This window comes from Neodiprion lecontei, chromosome 1, assembly GCF_021901455.1.
Source record: "Neodiprion lecontei isolate iyNeoLeco1 chromosome 1, iyNeoLeco1.1, whole genome shotgun sequence".
In the NCBI taxonomy this organism is placed as follows: Eukaryota; Metazoa; Arthropoda; class Insecta; order Hymenoptera; family Diprionidae; genus Neodiprion; species Neodiprion lecontei.
The window spans coordinates 20,502,060-20,520,290 of NC_060260.1; the positions used below are offsets into that span (position 1 = coordinate 20,502,060).

The following is an 18,231-nucleotide window of genomic DNA, read 5'->3' on the forward strand; positions in this document are numbered from 1 at the left end:
GTCTAGTTGGTTCGTTTGGATTTCGCGGGGTGGTAATAGCAAATATCTTCAACTTTGGCGGCTCGATTAGTGGTTCTGGGGGTTCTTGGTCGCCCTTAGAGATGTCGCCACTTGGCATTAGGCGAGCAAATGAGGTTTGTCATTATGCGGGATAATACTCTAACCTAGAATATTTTTAGCTAGATAAAAACTAAGCAATTACTTTTAAATACCATTTGTAACGCTAAAGTTTATATCTTTAGCGCTTCTCGTTGTTTAAACACACCAAATGGTCCTTCAGTACACTCAGTATTATAGCTTATGGTTAGTTTTACTTGTATAAAAGACGAGCACTTTCTAGGTACGTCCGCACACCATCGCAGACCCGGCAGCATTGTGCTCTGACGAGACGAATTTCTTAACACATACAATTACAGGTACACAAAAACAAATTCGAACTTACAGGTGATGAGAGAAATCAAAGACAACAGAGTCAGGGCGGCTAGGTGGTCTAGTGGAGTAAGCCTCCGGCTAAGCAGCTCTAGATGCCAGGTTCGTTTCCTAGCTCCATCGTGAATTTTTCGAAATCACCAAAATTTCCGAATTTACATTCTATAGCATTTTTCTTCTCGCAAATATCGATATGTGTATTTTCATATGATTGACAGACGGCCTTGTCCTTCTTACGTGGCTTTTCATCAAAAGTTAGGATATAAAATGTAAACATGTCAACTACACACTAATATTCCATAATTGTGCTCTGAAGAGTCGAATTTCTTGATACTTAATAATAATATACGCCGTTAGTTACAAAATTGAACTCACAGCTAATTCTACTCTTTTTGTAACATTTTATTACGGATATGAAAAAAGTACGACAAAAGCTTTTATTTGAAGAAACGTTTATTGCGATTCATTGAAAAACAACGGAATTAGAGGTTGTCAAAGTTGACGGCCTGTTGTTCGACATTTTAAGCGAGTAGCGAAAAAAAATTGATGAACATTGGAATACAGAGTACTTTCATTGTACAAAATATCAAGTGTTTGGGAAAAAGGTAAGTGAGTGAAAAAAATTTTCAAAAGTCGTTATTGAAATAAATATTAACTTCGTTATTATGTATTTAAAACGATGCTGTTAGTGATTTTTTGCCAATAACTTCTGATTTAATTAATATGTTTCAACTCGCGACGTCTAGTTTTGTGGGCCTTTCAAACACGAAAAAAAAAGTATTGAACTTTTATTTTGTAGAATCGAGAGGAAAAAACATATACGCGAAAACCGTTAACATCATCGTTTTGATCGATTTTGAAACAATGTTCTCACGTGATTTCAGAGGGTTGGATGCCATATGTCCATGTACACCATTTTTACTACCCATATCAAAAAAATTAGCTTGCCCCAAGAAAATAACGCACATGTCCCTGGACTAATTAGAAATTACAATAATTTCGTAAATAAAAGATGTTCTCACGATCAGCTGGGCGTACGGCCGAGCGTGCCTTGGTTGGAAATTTGAACCTCTTCGGTTCGTTTGTTTATCTAATATTGGAAGAAAAAGGGTGAGTTTACTCACGTGGTAAAGGTAGGGGTACTTCATCACCCGAAGAAATATTGAACCTGAGTTTTCCCAAGAGCTTGCGGAAAATTTTGTCCAAATTAGGTTTCCATCTTCCATCTTCCATCATTTCGAGATACTTATCTCCTCTGGTTGTTCACTGCTATTCAACGCTGTTTTATTTACTTTTATGTTTATTTCACGATTTTCCAATTTCTTGTATACCTAGTGTTTTGTTGAATTCCTTGAATAATCTTTCCGAGCAACGAATTGAAAGTGCACGCGCTGCTTGAATTTTCGTTACTTTTTTTTTAGCATTTTCTGTTGTTCATTTATACTGCTGAGTGAGGGTGGCTTCCGCGAGTTTAATATTTTTGTTACAATTCGATATAATAATATTTACTTTTAATTTAATGCCTCAATTTGAAATTTCAGCACTTTATGCGATTATCTAATCTGATCTAAACGATTGGATCACCAGTGCCCTACAGTATCAATGATATTAATTCGCCGACAACTGGTCCTTATTCCTATCACATTACGTACAGTGATCATTTTTCGTATAGTTTCAGTGACTGGTCAGGATTTTCTATCTCACACCAAAATGCTACAAATTTTGCGCTTATAGCAGACTAGTGACGAATTTGTCAGTTCAAATAGCAGAATACATATTTGAAGAAAGTGTAATTAAATTCTATGTAAATTAAACCGGTGAATAGTAATTTTGAAAACGGTACTTTGTATTGTAAAGACTATTACGAAATAATAGAAATAGATTGCTTAAATTTCTTTTTTAGTGTTCTTCGTTTTAATCAAACGAATGATGATTAATGATTTAACACGTTCACCTTATAATGAACATATTGACTCAAAATGCCTTTATTTGAGTAGAGAAACACACGTTAGACGGAGATGTTTTGCGTTTTTCTCACAATGTGAGAATAATTGTAGAAAATAAAAAGCAGGAATCGATTTATCAGAAAATTTTACCCCTCTTTCATATACTTGACAATTATTTAAAATGCAGTATATCTTGAGAAAATCGTAAAAAACAATTTTTTTTTTTTTTCTATTTTTTCCTATTGAAAACACAGAATTTTCTGAGTACGCTATAATACATATAGCTTGTCATATACTTCCAGGTTGTTCAACATCTCTGTGGACCACACGGTTGTCGGTTGAACGAAGTTCTGAAAATAGTCCAGGATATAAACCATACAGAAGCTATAGCTCTTATGTTAGAAAAATTAGGCAATTATCAAGAAGCATTCGATTTACTACTAGCGGATCTTCAAAGTCTGTTTGAAATGGTAATCAGATTTTTTTTTCTTTAATAACTTGTATCGTAACTTTTATCTCACAATTGTTTTACAATATGTCGAAATTTTTGCAAATTTCGAATGTTAAACATGGTTTGTGGATGATTGATTGTGACTGAAAGAGAAAAGAAAGTAAAAGAATAGTACGAGGCTTGTTAGTCAGGACGAACGAGAAGCATCGAAGAATACAAGGGATTGAAAAAACACGGACAGCGGCTGGAAATAGAATGAAAGCGAGAGATGGAAAGAGTATAAGCGCGCTTGGAAAATAGGAAAGAGTGAGTGTATAAAGGAGTAGAGAATAAAGAAATAAGAGCAGCCACATCTGTCATTACTTACCAGCTCTTCCCACATACCGTGACTTTTCATGTATAGTAAACGGTAGGGATACCAACTCAATACTCGCGCGGCCTAGTGGGATAGCACAAGCTAATCACGCCGTTAAACGAGAGCGGCAGAACGACTGAGACATACCCCAGTATCCTCGGCCTTCTACGCCAACTTAAATTGAATGAACACTAATTTACTGAAAAATGAATGCATCAATTATTCCAAATTTCGATGTGATATGATAACGAAAGGACCAAAATCGACATTTCTTTGAATTAGATCACTTTGTATATTATATTGTAGTATAATTCATTCTCGTATGCTGTTTGAAAATTATTTGCATTGCATATACTATACCTTACCTTACCTTATGTTTTAGCACTGCGGTGGGGATATCAAGAGTAACAAGGCTATTCAAGCAACTTCAGAATTAGCAGCACTATGCAGACGAGCTGCTGGCCATCTGGACTGGATGCCGCTTGTAGAAACAGTGTTACATCCATATACCGAAAATAATATCCAAAAAGGTATGATTAATACTATGATTTATGCCAGTATGTGCGCTCGGAGTAGGGTATGTACACTGTGTATGTATGTATGGCGTGCGTCCCGCGCAGGATTGTGGCGCGTGAGTGTAACAGCAGTGTACCTGAATCGGCTGTATACGTATGGACTAGGCTACACACTGAACCATGATTATTGTTAATTTAGTGTCTCGTCAATACACTTATTAAATCATACTGCTGCGGGTGACGAATTATCTAAACCCACATGTAATCCTAATACTATAAAAATGCTCTGGTGTTGGTAGTTCATTTGGCACGGGCGCGGTGACAAATGTCCACGAAATTGAATATAATTATAAACAAAAGAAAGAAATTAATAAAATAAATAGCAACACGAGAAAATGCTGAATACTTCAAATAAAGTATTTGTGTTGGGTGCCAGGCACTAAGTGCCAATGAGATTGAGTAAACCCGGCAAATACAATATCACTGGAAATTAAAATTGATGAAGACAAGTACCTTAGCAGGGCAATATGCTCAGCCGTCAGTGTTTAGTGTAGGGGAACGTGGGGGTGGAAAATGAAAAAGTTACACAAGGAGCCGCTGAAAGCCGCGGGAAAAGTGGGGATAGACAAATAAAATACAACAAGGTTTAACTCTAATTGGTCACACTTCGGTAGAAACGCATAACGATCATATAGGATGAAATTCTCCCTAGCTCGAACAAACCTGATATAATGCTTCCACAATGAGTACTAAAGATTACAAAAAAAAGATTTAGGTATTATTTAAGTATCGAAAAAAAAGCTCTCTCATTTTTCCTAACCAAAATTGATTGTTTACGTCATAGAGTTTAAATATAAGGAGAACGACCGTAATGTATAAGAAACGGCTGATGTAGCAAGATCTTTCTACACTAGAGGCCCTGGAGTTGCTAATATCAGGTTTTTTACGTTTAAGAAGGGGATAATGGAGAAATGTTGGGAAAAGTGGGAAAATGGAGGAATGCCGGGAAAAGTGGGAAAACTAATAATAACAAACGAACGCCATTAACACGATATTAACGTCACCAGAGTTACCTTAGTGGACATGATGAGAAAATGATCTGTCTCCTTTTTTCTGGCCGCAAATAAAGCCAAAACGCCTATGTCGATCGTTCTCCTTATATCTAGGCTCCATGGTTTAAATGTTGTATAACATCGGCAAAGTTAATGTACTAAGGGACTCTACGAGGAGATTGAAAAATGTTTGTGCTGATATTCACCCCAAGTTACCAGTTAGGGTTAAATTAAATGAAATTACAGTAACGTAATTACATGGCAGATTATTATAATGAAATCCAGACAAAATAAATGAGAAAACTAAAATAATACAGACACTGTTTATATCGCCAATGTTAAAATTAAGATTCACACGACTAACGTCGTGAGAATTCAAATAATGCAATAAAACAAAAACTCAAAAGTTTCTAGAATATCACAAAGCTGGATAAACGAGACTTAGATCATTACTTCAATTATAAAATAGAATAATACAATTACGCAAGATGGTGCTACCAGATGGACGGGATACGAATACATCGACGAATGGCACGATACACGCGTACTTCAAATTGTGGTAGAGTTAGTTTTCTAGGGGGATTTAAATCCCGAAAAAAACACAGATTGATTGGTTTCAAGACCGGGATTGACCTGGAGCACCGTTTTTTCTCATTTTTCGCAAATTGCAGTACCGAATGAGAGATACTGTTTCCACAAGTATCAGTCCTACAATTGAACAGTTCTACAAGTTCGTTTCTATGAGTGCTTCGGTTTGCTTCGAAAGGTTCATTTCAACCAGTGGCGATCCTATAAGTTCTTTTCTACAAGTGACGATCAAATAATTTTAATTATATTAAATTAAAATGTACGAAATTGATAATTAAGTGTATGAGAAACGAACTTGTAGGATCGCCACTTGTAGGAACGAACTTGAAAAATCAGCACTTGTAGAAACGAACTTATAGGACCGCCACTTGTAGAAACGAACTTGTAGGACCGCAGTTTATAGATACGAATCTTTCGGAGTGAATCGAGAGAAACAGACTTATAGGATCGCCACTTGCAGAAATAACTTTTTAGAACTGTTAATTTGTAGAAACGATATCCTCTTCAGAACACTGTCAAGTTACATGGTTGCTAAAGAATTGAAATCTTATGTGCAAGCAGATTCGTAGCTAGAATCAAGTAGTGCATGAGATTCTTCTAGCACGAAAGCGTGTAAATTAATATTGCGTAATCGGTGCCTCCATTGTATAACTTCACCTTCTTGCTTAGGCACATGTGTAGATAGTGTGAGATATTGTTTATACGATCATCAGTGACGACAAAACCAAATACTCACCATAGTAGATTTAGTTCGGTACTTATAATTTTGCATGTAAAGGTGACGGTAAGGGGCATAAGCAGACCCAATACAACCATGTATTTGTTTCTATCCCTACCCGAGTTTTGAAAATGTAATTTACGTATTATTCATTGTTTTATTAATATATTTTTCCAGGTGAATCGCTACAAGGCAAGTTGCTTCGAATCGTGCTAGAGTCATTGAGCGGCACCACAACCCTGTCCACAGTATTAGAACAAATTTTAAAACATCCTCTAGCTACTGGTGGGACAATTGGTGATATAAGAGAATTATTAACTGGAGTTTTGACGCACTCTTGTTACGATCAAACACTAGTCGAAGCAAGTGCAAGATTAGTAAGCATGGAACTGCATGAAGCTCTTAAAAAATCTCTCAGGTAAGACAAAAACCGTTATTTCTGACAATTCGCATTCCAAAGATATACAAACATTTAGTAAACTATACGCGTAAGGAATAATCCAACTAAATTCGTCAGTAAAGTCGGGAGGACTTCGGTTCACTTTCTTTATTTCAGTACTATACAAAACAAATTATTGTTAAATTAAAAACGGCTTGTTTGGCATCGTACACTAATTGGGGTATCTATTAAATACTAACTAAACTTCATAATTCTAAAATGTCTGTCTATATCCAGGGATGCAGGCAAAGCGTTTCAAAATGTGTGCTTATATTGCCCAGTGTGTCGGCGAGGACTTTCACAATGCACAGATTATGCAGTAGTGTTTAGATGTGGGCATGGATACCATATATCTTGCATAGGAGATTCTAAAGTATGCTACCAGTGCTTGCGGACTAAGGGCTGGGCACCAACAGTGACCAATTCACTTCCAACAACTAAAAGACCACCGGTGAGTCCTTGGATGCGATCCTTATGATGTACAATTGACATACTCGTACATATGTCTCCTCCTAGAAAAGATCGTGTCACATGGAATTTCTAAATATCATTGGCTTGAAGCTACTTTTCCGCAGATTTGATTCCTTGAATTTGTTTCAGTTTGATACATTGAATATCGACTTCGATGAACGAAATAAGTATCATTACTGTTTCGTAAAACCGAATGGGTGTATAAAGTAGCATGGGAACATTTTATTTCTACTAGTATCAATGCACGCTTTTGGGTTCTAATTTTTTTCTTTTACTGAATTATAAAATAACTATACGAACGTGCATCATATTAAAATGGTTAACCGGATAGAGTTACCCTTTATTCAATTGAAAGTAATGATAATACATGCTTATTCAGTTTGACCATAAGAACTATGATTAAAGACGATGAGGTGTGCTCCTCTGACAGGTGCATTTTCATCCTATTCTGCGCAGACCATATTTGGCGGTTAACCCCACTGAACTCTAATATAACTGGAAGGTTCGCTGCAATGGTAAGGGATAGGACTGACTTTCAGCCGAGTGAGAGGTATCAAATAAGACCACTCTCTCACTCGCTCCATGTACAGTATTCTAAAAAGTTTGTCCCCTTATTTTTACACACTTCATACACATTCTATTTGAATCTCTTCACGAATTCTTGCATTATCTTATGTTTGGTAAAAATTTACCGTTTTTTTTTTTCATATGATATTGCTTTATTGGATTGAGATTTTCTGATAATTAAATTAAGAAAAATGAAAGTAAGGACCGGTTTGTTTCAAAATACTTACAGACTACCTCAAGTCGAAATACTTGCACAAAGAATGAGACATTACTATCAGGTATAAAAAATTAATTACATTTAGTCACACAGCAACCTCGCACCATTTCTTAACATAATAATTTTTCAAACATAACAATAAAATAAAATCCCCTGTTATTCACAATCACATATTAGAGTTCAGTGTGGTTTAGTCGAACCAGGATATCGCGGTGAGATAACATTTTTGCTTCGACGGTGCAACGCATGCGCAGCACATAATAGAAAGAGACAGGCTGCTACATTTGAGTACATTTGAGCTATCTCTCTCGGCTGACGCCCCACCACCGCAGCAAGCATTCCAATTATATTAGAGTTCAGTGGTTAGCCCAACGGAGGCCATTTTCAAAATATACGACGGTATACATATACCATGTGGAGATGTCTACACTTTGAAATGTGCGCTAAATGAAGTTGAATGTGACTGCTTGAAAATCCAAGATGGCCTTCATTGGGCATGGAATGCGATTGGTTCTTAGAGATGGCTGCGTAAGAACACACCTAACCTTTTTGTAACATGATAAGAACTGTGTAAACAAAATTTGAACATGCATTGTTACACGATTATGTAAGGCATGTGAGAAACATTCAAAGTCAAAGAAAAGCATACTCACGTATAACGCTCGTTCTACGTCAAACTGAACGTTTTTTGATAAAAATTATAATTAAGGATTCCGTTTTTTTTTACATTTGCTGACACATTTTACACATAAAAAAATGGAAAACGTGTTTTGCGAAAAATACTTGCGATTTTTTTTAAGAAGATATGCACGGTTGAAAATTGCATGAAATCACAAAAAATATCGTGCGAACATTCAAACTACTATATCGTTGAATCCATTAGTTGTACAATAAAATCCAACAAATCGATTTTTAAGATCTTGAGTCATTCTATGTAGTGGTATATTTCAAATTTGCGTTTGACGTAATTAAATTATTATTCATTTTTTTTATAAATCCCTTAGCATTTTTCATTATCATCTCACCAACTTGAAATGTTTGAAAAAATATCATCGTGTTCCCACTTTAATTCTAAAAAAAAACAGTGATAATTTGAAAATGGAACTCAAACGGACTCTATTTAAAAAAAATTCTGTAAAAGGTCTCGTCGACAATATTAAATACTTTATGATAAGATAAAAGTCAAAAAAAATCAACCACAATAAAGACAATAAGAAAAATAAATTCGAATAATAACAATAATGCTCAAAAATTATGAATAAATTTTTTAAACAAAACATTGCTCAACAAATTTTTGTTTTTGTTCGTTGATTTTTCTAAAGACACATGAATTTATAAGAATTTTCTAAAAATTTGTTAAACAATGTTCTTTTTTATGAATTTGTTGATAATTTTTGGGCATGATTATTACTTAAATTCAATTTCCTTATTATTCTTATTGTGGTTGGATTTTTTCCGATTTTTATCGTATCATAAAATATTCAATATTGTCGACGAGACTGTTACGTGGGCAGTGAGACGTGTACTGAGTGGTGGTAGTATCCTTCAAAATAAATGGTTAAAGATGAATTAATCTGGTAAAAATTTATATATATTCTTTAAACAATTCACTACAATGCAAGAAATGAAAAAAAAATTGATAAACTTAGATATTATCAGAATTAATAATAATAAGAGTGTGTGAATTTAAATGAAAATAACGTCGACGAGCGAATTAATATTCAAATACAGGCCAACTGCGGAAAAGCCTCAATTTATTTGTTTACGTTCTTCGATAAGTGTTGTAATATATAAATTAAGTGGGGTACAAATATGGTCGGTACCAAGAATACATATATCCTGAACGATTATTAATTCTAGTATTGGTCGGTTATTATCGTATCTCTCTGTTCAAATCAAAAGTAAACTTATATTTAAATTGCAATGATACAACCAATTCTTTTGTTACCAAATTGTTATTGTGGGGCCGAACTGAAAAGGAGACAGAGTTGCTTTCGAAATACCCACAAGAATAACATTTGCAGCTAGGCACCGATTCTACGTTAAACTTCTCAGAGAACAAAATGTGTTATCTTGATTGGAGACTAGAGAATCTTCCCACCTATTCTATTCTAGATTTACTATAGTTCACAATTGGTGAAAATAACGATTTAAACAATTTGGAAGATTACCACTCCAATTAACTTATCTTCATATGACGATGGCGAGACTGAGAGCTGTCGGATGTAATCGGTCAGTCACTTGTAATGTAGATCAGAGCGTCACCTCGGTATTTAACAGGGTCGATGGAAATCGTACGATGATACCGGTCACTTCGTCTGGTGGAATTTAGAATTTGTGTTGCTGAAAAGTTACTGTCCAAAAGTTTATAGAAGTTCACTCAACAGTTGTTGTTCGCTATGTGATAGCTCTTAGTTCGACCGAACCGCGTGGAAGGTGTGAGTCGCTTGAAATCAAAGATGAGTTGTGGTGTTGAGTTTATTTTATACTTATTATTTATTTTATTTACATATATACAGTTATTTTAATGGTTGCCAAGTAATACATGGGGTAGTTTTCGTGGTAAAACAATGCGGTGGAGGTTTCAGTGCAGATGTCGGTCGTCTAGGGGGTTCGGTTTCAGTGCAGATGTCGGTCGTCTAGGGGGTTCGGTTACAGTCCTGGGTGGCGGAGTGTATCGGCTCTCTGGTGAACTGGGAGGCGTTGGGGGACGGCGGTTCTCAGCTGTTTTCACCGGAGACTCCCACTCGCTATCTGTTGTCTGGGTGGCAGTTGATGCAAAAGAACGCTGCGGCTCAGGAAACGGGGATATTGCGGCTGGGATGCGCCGGTAATAGCTGGGAGAGGTCAGGCGTGCTCTGCGTACATCCCATAAAGAAAGAAGTACGGCTGGTGGTCTCGTCAGTGGTCGTGAGGGAACGTCAATTCGATGTAGAGTCCAAGGGACAGGCGGGTTGGATGCAGCTGTTCTTGTCTGTTCGCTGGCCGAAGCCAGATAAAAAGGGTCCGTCATACAATGTCTTGTAGTCCGGTCTGTCGTGGAGTCAGTCAGCTGTCGCAGAGTCAGTCACAGTCGTTGTAGCGTCGATGAGCTGGAACGGCGTCGTTGAAGCGTCAGAGTCTGTTGGGTGCGTCAGAAGAGTTGAACCCGAAGTGTCCTGCCGATCGGTCTGATCGGCCGTCTCTTATTCCAGCCTCGGTTGGTCTTTGGCAGCGGGAGACCACGTTCGTTGATTACGCAACGCGCTCGGCTGCGTGGGTGGCGTGAGCGGCGTGCGTGACGTCACACTTTCTTCTGGGTCGCGTGATTGGAAAGTGTGCGAGGCTGGTTGCCTCGCGTGAGTTGGAAGGCGCGCGACCAATGAGTTGTGTTCACAACGTTCACTCAACAGTTGTTGTTTATTATTCGCGATGATTATATGATGTAAGAAGTAGCGTCGATTGTTGATTATTATTATTAAATGATGATATGGTAAGGTAATGTAGTTTGTTGTAAAAACTTAATACTACCCGGTTCTGTTTAATCGGAGCAAAATTCGGATTTAATTGGAAATGGAAGATATCACACTGTCTTTTCGCGAAGAGATAAGAATTAGCATAGAACAGGAAAATGTGAAATTAGGGTCATAGCGAGCCTTTTTCAATTCACAGAATAAACTAAAGTGCTCGGTGTTAACGAATTTCCACCAGACTTAAGCTGGTCAGAATTGAGATTTGCAAACTCTACTGTGCTCGGAAGGGCAAATACGGGTTGTAATCCACGCACGTTGCGACTTGACGGATGAAATTTCGTTTTTTCTGGAAAACTATTTTTTTTCATAACCATAACACATTTTTTCAACTTCTTCCACCATTACGTAACTTTCATCGAGAAATGTCTCATATTTGAAAAAACCAGATTGGCATCATTCGGGGTACTTTGAGATTGACAAATATTGTCAAAAAAATATTTAAAAAATTTGAAATTGAAAAATTTTTCGAAAAAAAAATTCGGATAATATAATTAGAAATAATGGCTCAGGAATTTTCAATCCCAATTTTGACAGGGATTAACCCCTGAACAGATTTCTCACGAATTCCGGAATACCCCGTATAGTCTAGTAACTGTGTCAAGTAAACATAATGTTCATGCTAATTGCATTTTATTTTATTTTATTGTATTATGTCTTATTTGATTTCGAATAAACTGTACGGAAGTGATCCTTTCTTCACAATAATAACAATATTGCGATAAAAAACAAAAAATTATATCGCTACTATCGTACGAATAACAATTATGAATAAAATAATTGATTATGATCACGTAGTACTTTGAATAAATTTTGTTTTCCTTTATATCTGAAAGATTATTCATAAGCTTCAATGTAATTTCACAATGTGTGAGCGATATGCGTCATCCGCGTTATACACTCATGAGGTGAAAGTACACGTCGCGGGTTAATCCGCACGTGTGCTGGCGTATACGCCATCACTGTACGGATATTTTGCTATCTGAGAAGATACGGCTTCTTGGGCCTGACGATCCAAGAGCTCGCGGTTACAACTTTGTGTATCAATGCACGTGTTAATTAGCCAATCAGGTATAAGATTGACCTGGAGCTGGACTTCTGGGTCAGCTCTTTCTGCTGGAGCGTGACCTGGGTAATCCAGTGGTTTTCAGTCTCGTCATTTATATGATTAAAACATTGACAAAAGATATAATGTAACTTTCACACATACATCCATACTGTATACTGATTACTCTATTCTAATTTGGTGCTTCTGGTGTACGTGGTTTGCCCTAATTATTGATGGAAAATGAAATATATGTAAAGACAAGGTATTTCTCATCTTGTCTTAGAACCGAATTTGCCACTCACTCCAAGCGCGGCAAAGATGAGGAGACGGCCACTTACCTGCTCTTTGAGTAGAAACCTACCTAGACGGTGAAGAAAAATAGGTGGTTAGGAACGACCACGTGAATAAGAATTAATCAAGCGAGATTCGAGAAGCAACAAGAAATAAATAATACGTCAGTAGTATAGGGGCACTTTGGTGTGGCACAACAAAATCCCCTCGAACTCCACTTCGGCGCCAGCCCCTCGCCGAGGAGTGACTTTGGAGCGCCTTCCCCTTCCCCCGCCGCCCCTCGCCGAGGAGCAAATGTTGGGACGTCTTTCTCTTTCCCCGCCGCCCCCTCACCAAATAGTGGTTTTTGGGGCGCCATTCCCTTCCCCGGGCGACCACCCCTTCCTCGCAGCCCCTTGCCAAGAAGCGATTTTTCGCCTCGAAACTCCTCAGCTCGTCAGCCCTTCCCCCGCCACCCCCTCGTCAAGTATAAGTGAATATCGGGTACCGCTAACCACGAAGCAGATTCCGGGACTCTACGGGATGGTCTTTTGGCCTGTGTACCCCTGACCATGAGACGATCTCCTTTCCCTTACCCTAGTGCCCTTGGCCATTAGGCAAATTCTCGGACTACCTATCCCTCTGCCCCCGCTACCTCTGTTCACTAAGCGAACTCTGTGACTTGGACTTCGGGAGTGCAGACTCCTCTCCACCCCGACTCTCGTTCTTTCTCCATCCCTGTTCTTTGCGTTGGCTGCTCGTTTCACTGACCTTACCCTGCCGTCAGTATTTATCCTAAGCTTTACGTGCACTTGGAAAATATAGACCTGCACACTCTCTCTTATTGTTAATGTAAATCTATAGGCATACTTTGATGTACGAGGATGTGGGCGCGTGGGTGAGGAAACAGAACTCAAAGACGGATTGCGTACAAAAATTAAATCTCCTTACAGGTTTATTCAGTTAATGCAGATGCAAATACATATAGGGTTATTACTAATTGTTTGTTTGTTGTTGGAGTAGGATGTTTTCATTTGTCATGGTTATAGCGCCCCACATGACCACTATAATTATAATAATTACAGCAGTCACCAGTGAAGTCAGTACCTTCCATAGATAAGGATATTCTTCGGGCACGTACAATGGATCAGCTACAATATCTCCGTTCGCTTGGCGGGGTGTAGCCGTGTTGATCCGAGGCTCTTCACACGAAAAAATTCTCAGAGTAACACATACATTGCCTGCCATTTCCTCCTGATTTATTGCAAGTTGTATATTGCCCTTGGTCTTCATTGAGAAATAGTGCCCAGGAGGTTATCCCAATGCTTAATGTTGGTAGTGACGAATTAGTTTATTCAAAGACTGGCTAAGGCTTTGTCCTCAGTTTCGATGGCCTGCTTGATTTCAGGAGCGAGGTACGATGGAAATAGCCGCATAATTTCAAGGAGGACAATACTGAGGTAATTCTTGGGAAAGGTAGGACTCACTGTTGACCTGATGTGTTCTAGGGCAACGACGTACTGCATCCGAGCTATTTGCCTAATGCGATAAAGACTCGGTGCGTTATGGAGCATTAGATTCACTTTTGCAGCTATGTATGCGACGTATGTTTTCTTGTACTCGTTTACTGATTGGGCCACACGTTGAAGCCTTCGTAACCGTTCATCGACACACACAAATATAACTTTCAAGTCCGTTAAATGTGGATTTCTGCATGACAACGATGGGCTGATACACTTTCTGACGTTTGGCGAGTGACTGAAAGTTCTCATCTTGAGTTCCCGTGTCTGTGCCGTCTGATTCCTTATCTTCTGAATCGGCGACTTCGGCGATAGTAGGTACTTCGAATCTGACGGCTCAATCACGATGTGCCGTTGACAATTTGACGTTGCAGTTACCAAGCTCAATCCGATTAAAATACCATTGGTCATCAGTGTATCTTTCTATGTCAAGGTATTTGGAGATATTGTCCACCTCATCTGCGTATCTCGACCACGACGAAGGTGTCAGACGCACGCTTCCGGAGAAGTTGTTGACGAGTTTGATGACTGGTTCAAACTGATCGTCGAACCGTAGCCCGAGTCCGATGACTATTTTTTTTGTAAAAGAATTATTTAGACTGTACATTGTCGACAATAGCAGATTCTTCTCAGTCTTTTTCAAAGTCCTCGTAAACGTTTTATAAATTGTATTCGTGTTGCGCATTGGTACAGAAGATTTGGATGTACCCATAGTTCACGTGTGTATTCTTTCGTAGTTGACGCAAGACTGACACGCCCACGCATCTGACATGATTATAAAAGGCGTGATTCCCCCCACCCCACGAAATGCTCTTGATAATGTGACTGAAAAGAGTTGACGGAATTCTAATGTCTTGGATGATGCAGCCGATCCCCACCAGGCTGTATTAAACATGCTCGTTTGTTTATATCGCGATTCTACTTCCGCGATGGGGGTAAATCAGATGCAATTTATCAAGGAGCGGAGTTCACATACATTATAAGTAAACCAGTAACGTGAGGAAGATAGCGAGCATGTGCATTATGTTTTCGGGTGACTAGCTAACACTGAAGTCTTGTATTATATAAAGATATCGCCGCCGCCACTGCCGTATCAAGAATTCCGAACTTAGCAAAACTTATATATATATATTTCAACTTTAATATGTATGTCAAATTTTAATATATATATATATATATATATATACCTGTATGTATTTTACACACCTGAAAAAAGTCGAATGCTTTTTTTTGTATTCTTTTTTTTTCATAAAATGGTCAATTTTATATTGACGAACGGCTGTAACGCGTTTTTGCATACCCGCGATTTTCTCAAAGATACATTGGTGCTTACGGCGGTGGCAGCGAGCAACAATGTATCTTTCGTGCCAACGTGCCAATAATTGAGCGTTCGGATAAACTAAGTCATCGTTCGGATAACTGAGAGTTCGGATGATCAAGGTTCGGATTATCGAGGTTCTACTGTATTACGTTATTTTCAAAAATAATGCATTCGATCAACGATCTCCGATACGCTGTGGTAAAGGCGGCCAGCCGGGCTTAGGAGGGTTAACGCGGCTCTTGGGCATGTGTGCCCTGTTTTCTTTCGGGAGCTGCTGTTCCGTATGACACATGCGGAATTGCTTCGGCAATTGCGGCAACTTCTGGCGGTCTGCGGGGCACGGGCCCTGGTGCACCTCCACAGCACCGGTGCATTGCGTAGTTACGAGTTTCTCAGTGTAGCCGCGGATGTGATTCGGCAGCAGGATGCCACCCGTTTCGCCGTTGTTCGAGCCCTGATGGCGGAGTAAAACGAGTGAACCTGTAAGTTCTTATTTATGTTGTGCGCAGTGTACGTTGTAATTAATGTGGAGTTTCAATTACTGGGTCTTCAGAGTGGGGTAAACAATAAAGAAAATATGCAATATTTCCAACCGTTAGAATTCCGCGCGATGCTAGAGGACTCCGCGGGGAATGAGGCGGCTCTTTGCGAAGTCGGCGACGGCGCCGATGAGATTGCACCGCAAAGAGTAGCGCTGAAAAGGCCCGCCAAACAGCGGATTTCTGCCGTTCGTGACGGTAAACCCAGATGATTGTCTGTTCGATACCTTGGAGTACCCGTGCGTGAATACCTTGTGCGTGAGCGATCTTCCAAGAGCTTCAGAAATCTTCTTTCACACGTGTACTGAAGGAGGTAATTGTGTCCGTTAAAGAAATCTGTCTGATGGATATTATTCTATGGCTTATTTGGTTCTTCGCACTTACAATTTTATTTTCCTCTTTCTTTTGTGATACTTCCGACCATCCACCATCTTCATCGCCTTGTCTGCTGCTTCAAACTCCTCCTTTCTCCATTGTCATCGTAAATCCTGGCTGTCCTTTTGACTGTTTGGTGATATATTTAGATTTACTATTATTTGATTGTTACTTTTCATACTCATTACTCACTATCTGAATTTTATTTTGGTTCTGCAAGACATCAAAGTGTCCACTGTCTCCGTCGCCGGTGAAGAGTAACGAGGATTGTGTTTCATTTTGTGATCCGGTCCGGTGTGGATGAATTTGTTCTTCGCGATACACGATTAAACATATCTTAAAAATGTCCGCAGCTGCAGCTAATTCTGCTTCTCCCCCGTATATTCCATTTTTATTCATATGTGATTTGTAATCACCAGGTGACCTAATCACAGCACCGTTTGACTCATTACCTGTAATAAAACCCGCAAATGTAGACCAATTATCCACTATATTTGAAGCGATACTCAGTCTCACCTCTGCGTGTCGATCTTGAGTGCCGTATACACAATACGCCAACGCGCGAAAAAGACAATTCCCGTCGGGAATCATTTTGATAATTTTCGTTTGCATGTTCATTTTTTGCGCGTCAGAAACAGATACCTGTAAAGATATTTGTCAAAGACTGTCATAAACAGCCGATGACAGCTGTCAAAGGGTTTGCTAGATGCTTTTTGTTTTCGGGATCTCACCCCACCGCCAACTTCATGCGTATACTATTGTTATTATAATATTTTTTATACTATTGTTATTATAGTCTTTTTTTACTATTGTTATTATAATCTTTTTCTAGCTGTTCATTTGTTTGAAACTTTTTTATTAGATATTTTTTATTAGATAGAGAGACATATAAGCCACAAGCAACTTATGCAAACACACCACTGCCGATTTAAGAATATGAACTGAAAGCTTGCAGCATACAATGACTGCAGTTATTGAACTTGCCGCCCGAACCTCCAGTACGAATTTAAACAGTCGCGAGAGCGGTGGGGACAAGCTATTTTAATTTTTTGACCTCTAATGTTTTTTACGCGCTAGTCAACCAGAAAAACTGATTCATTTATATCATGTCTCGCATGATACATCGCAACAGGCAGATAAAATTACAACTTCGTCGAAACAAAATGTAATTATTTTGGTGCTTCTGCTTCACAAGATAACTTTCATTTCTTTAATGGTATACTCGTACAAGCCATTCCATGTTAACTTTCCGATTTCTTTCAATGTTTTGAGAAAAAATAATAACCAAAATCCTAAATGTTTACAGCATTAGCCATGTTGATTCCAAAATTGTAAGCTCGCAATGGATTCCAGTAACCTCACAAACTACTGAAATACAGGGCTCCGGAAGATGTCACGATGCGTAAAAGAAACTATGCCAGAAACCGTTCGGCAATTTGTGAGAGTGGTTTTTGTTATAAAAGCTACCGAAATTTATTGAAACGAAGAAGCCCCTAAATTGTTGCTTAAAAAGAGCTTTGTAATGTTAAATGAAACGAATTGAAGCAAAACAGTGCGATTGTAATGAGAATTCTGCCGCACGTGTATAAGGATAGTTCACCCCCTAAATGATGTTATTTCAAAAAATACAAAAACACGTATCCCATACTTGTGTCTGCTGTTTCAAATGCAATTAATTTCATTAAAATCTGAACAATAGTTTTTTATTTATCAAAATTTTTGAACTTTTAACCCTTATAATTTTCGACTATTCAACCCCGTCGTAACCGGCCAAAATGTATTTTTCATTGTTCGTCATAGGAATTATTCTCCAATTGGTTTCATTCAAATATCTCAACTGGAAGTATGTGAAACTATGAAACAACCACTGAAGATATCCAACTTTGGGGGCTGATTTCACC

The 18,231-nt window shown here is 38.4% G+C and overlaps 1 protein-coding gene across 1 annotated transcript in view; it reads left to right on the forward strand.

The window, feature by feature from the left end:
- The window catches only part of LOC107224482 (vacuolar protein sorting-associated protein 8 homolog), a 165,528-nt gene that overhangs the window by 141,583 nt on the left and 5,714 nt on the right, over positions 1 to 18,231 (forward strand). Inside the window, exons 11-14 of the mRNA XM_046732629.1 lie at positions 2,678 to 2,845; positions 3,564 to 3,711; positions 6,232 to 6,472; positions 6,731 to 6,944. Of these exons, the coding sequence (XP_046588585.1) occupies positions 2,678 to 2,845; positions 3,564 to 3,711; positions 6,232 to 6,472; positions 6,731 to 6,944 (771 nt within the window). The remainder of the gene's footprint in view (positions 1 to 2,677; positions 2,846 to 3,563; positions 3,712 to 6,231; positions 6,473 to 6,730; positions 6,945 to 18,231) is intronic.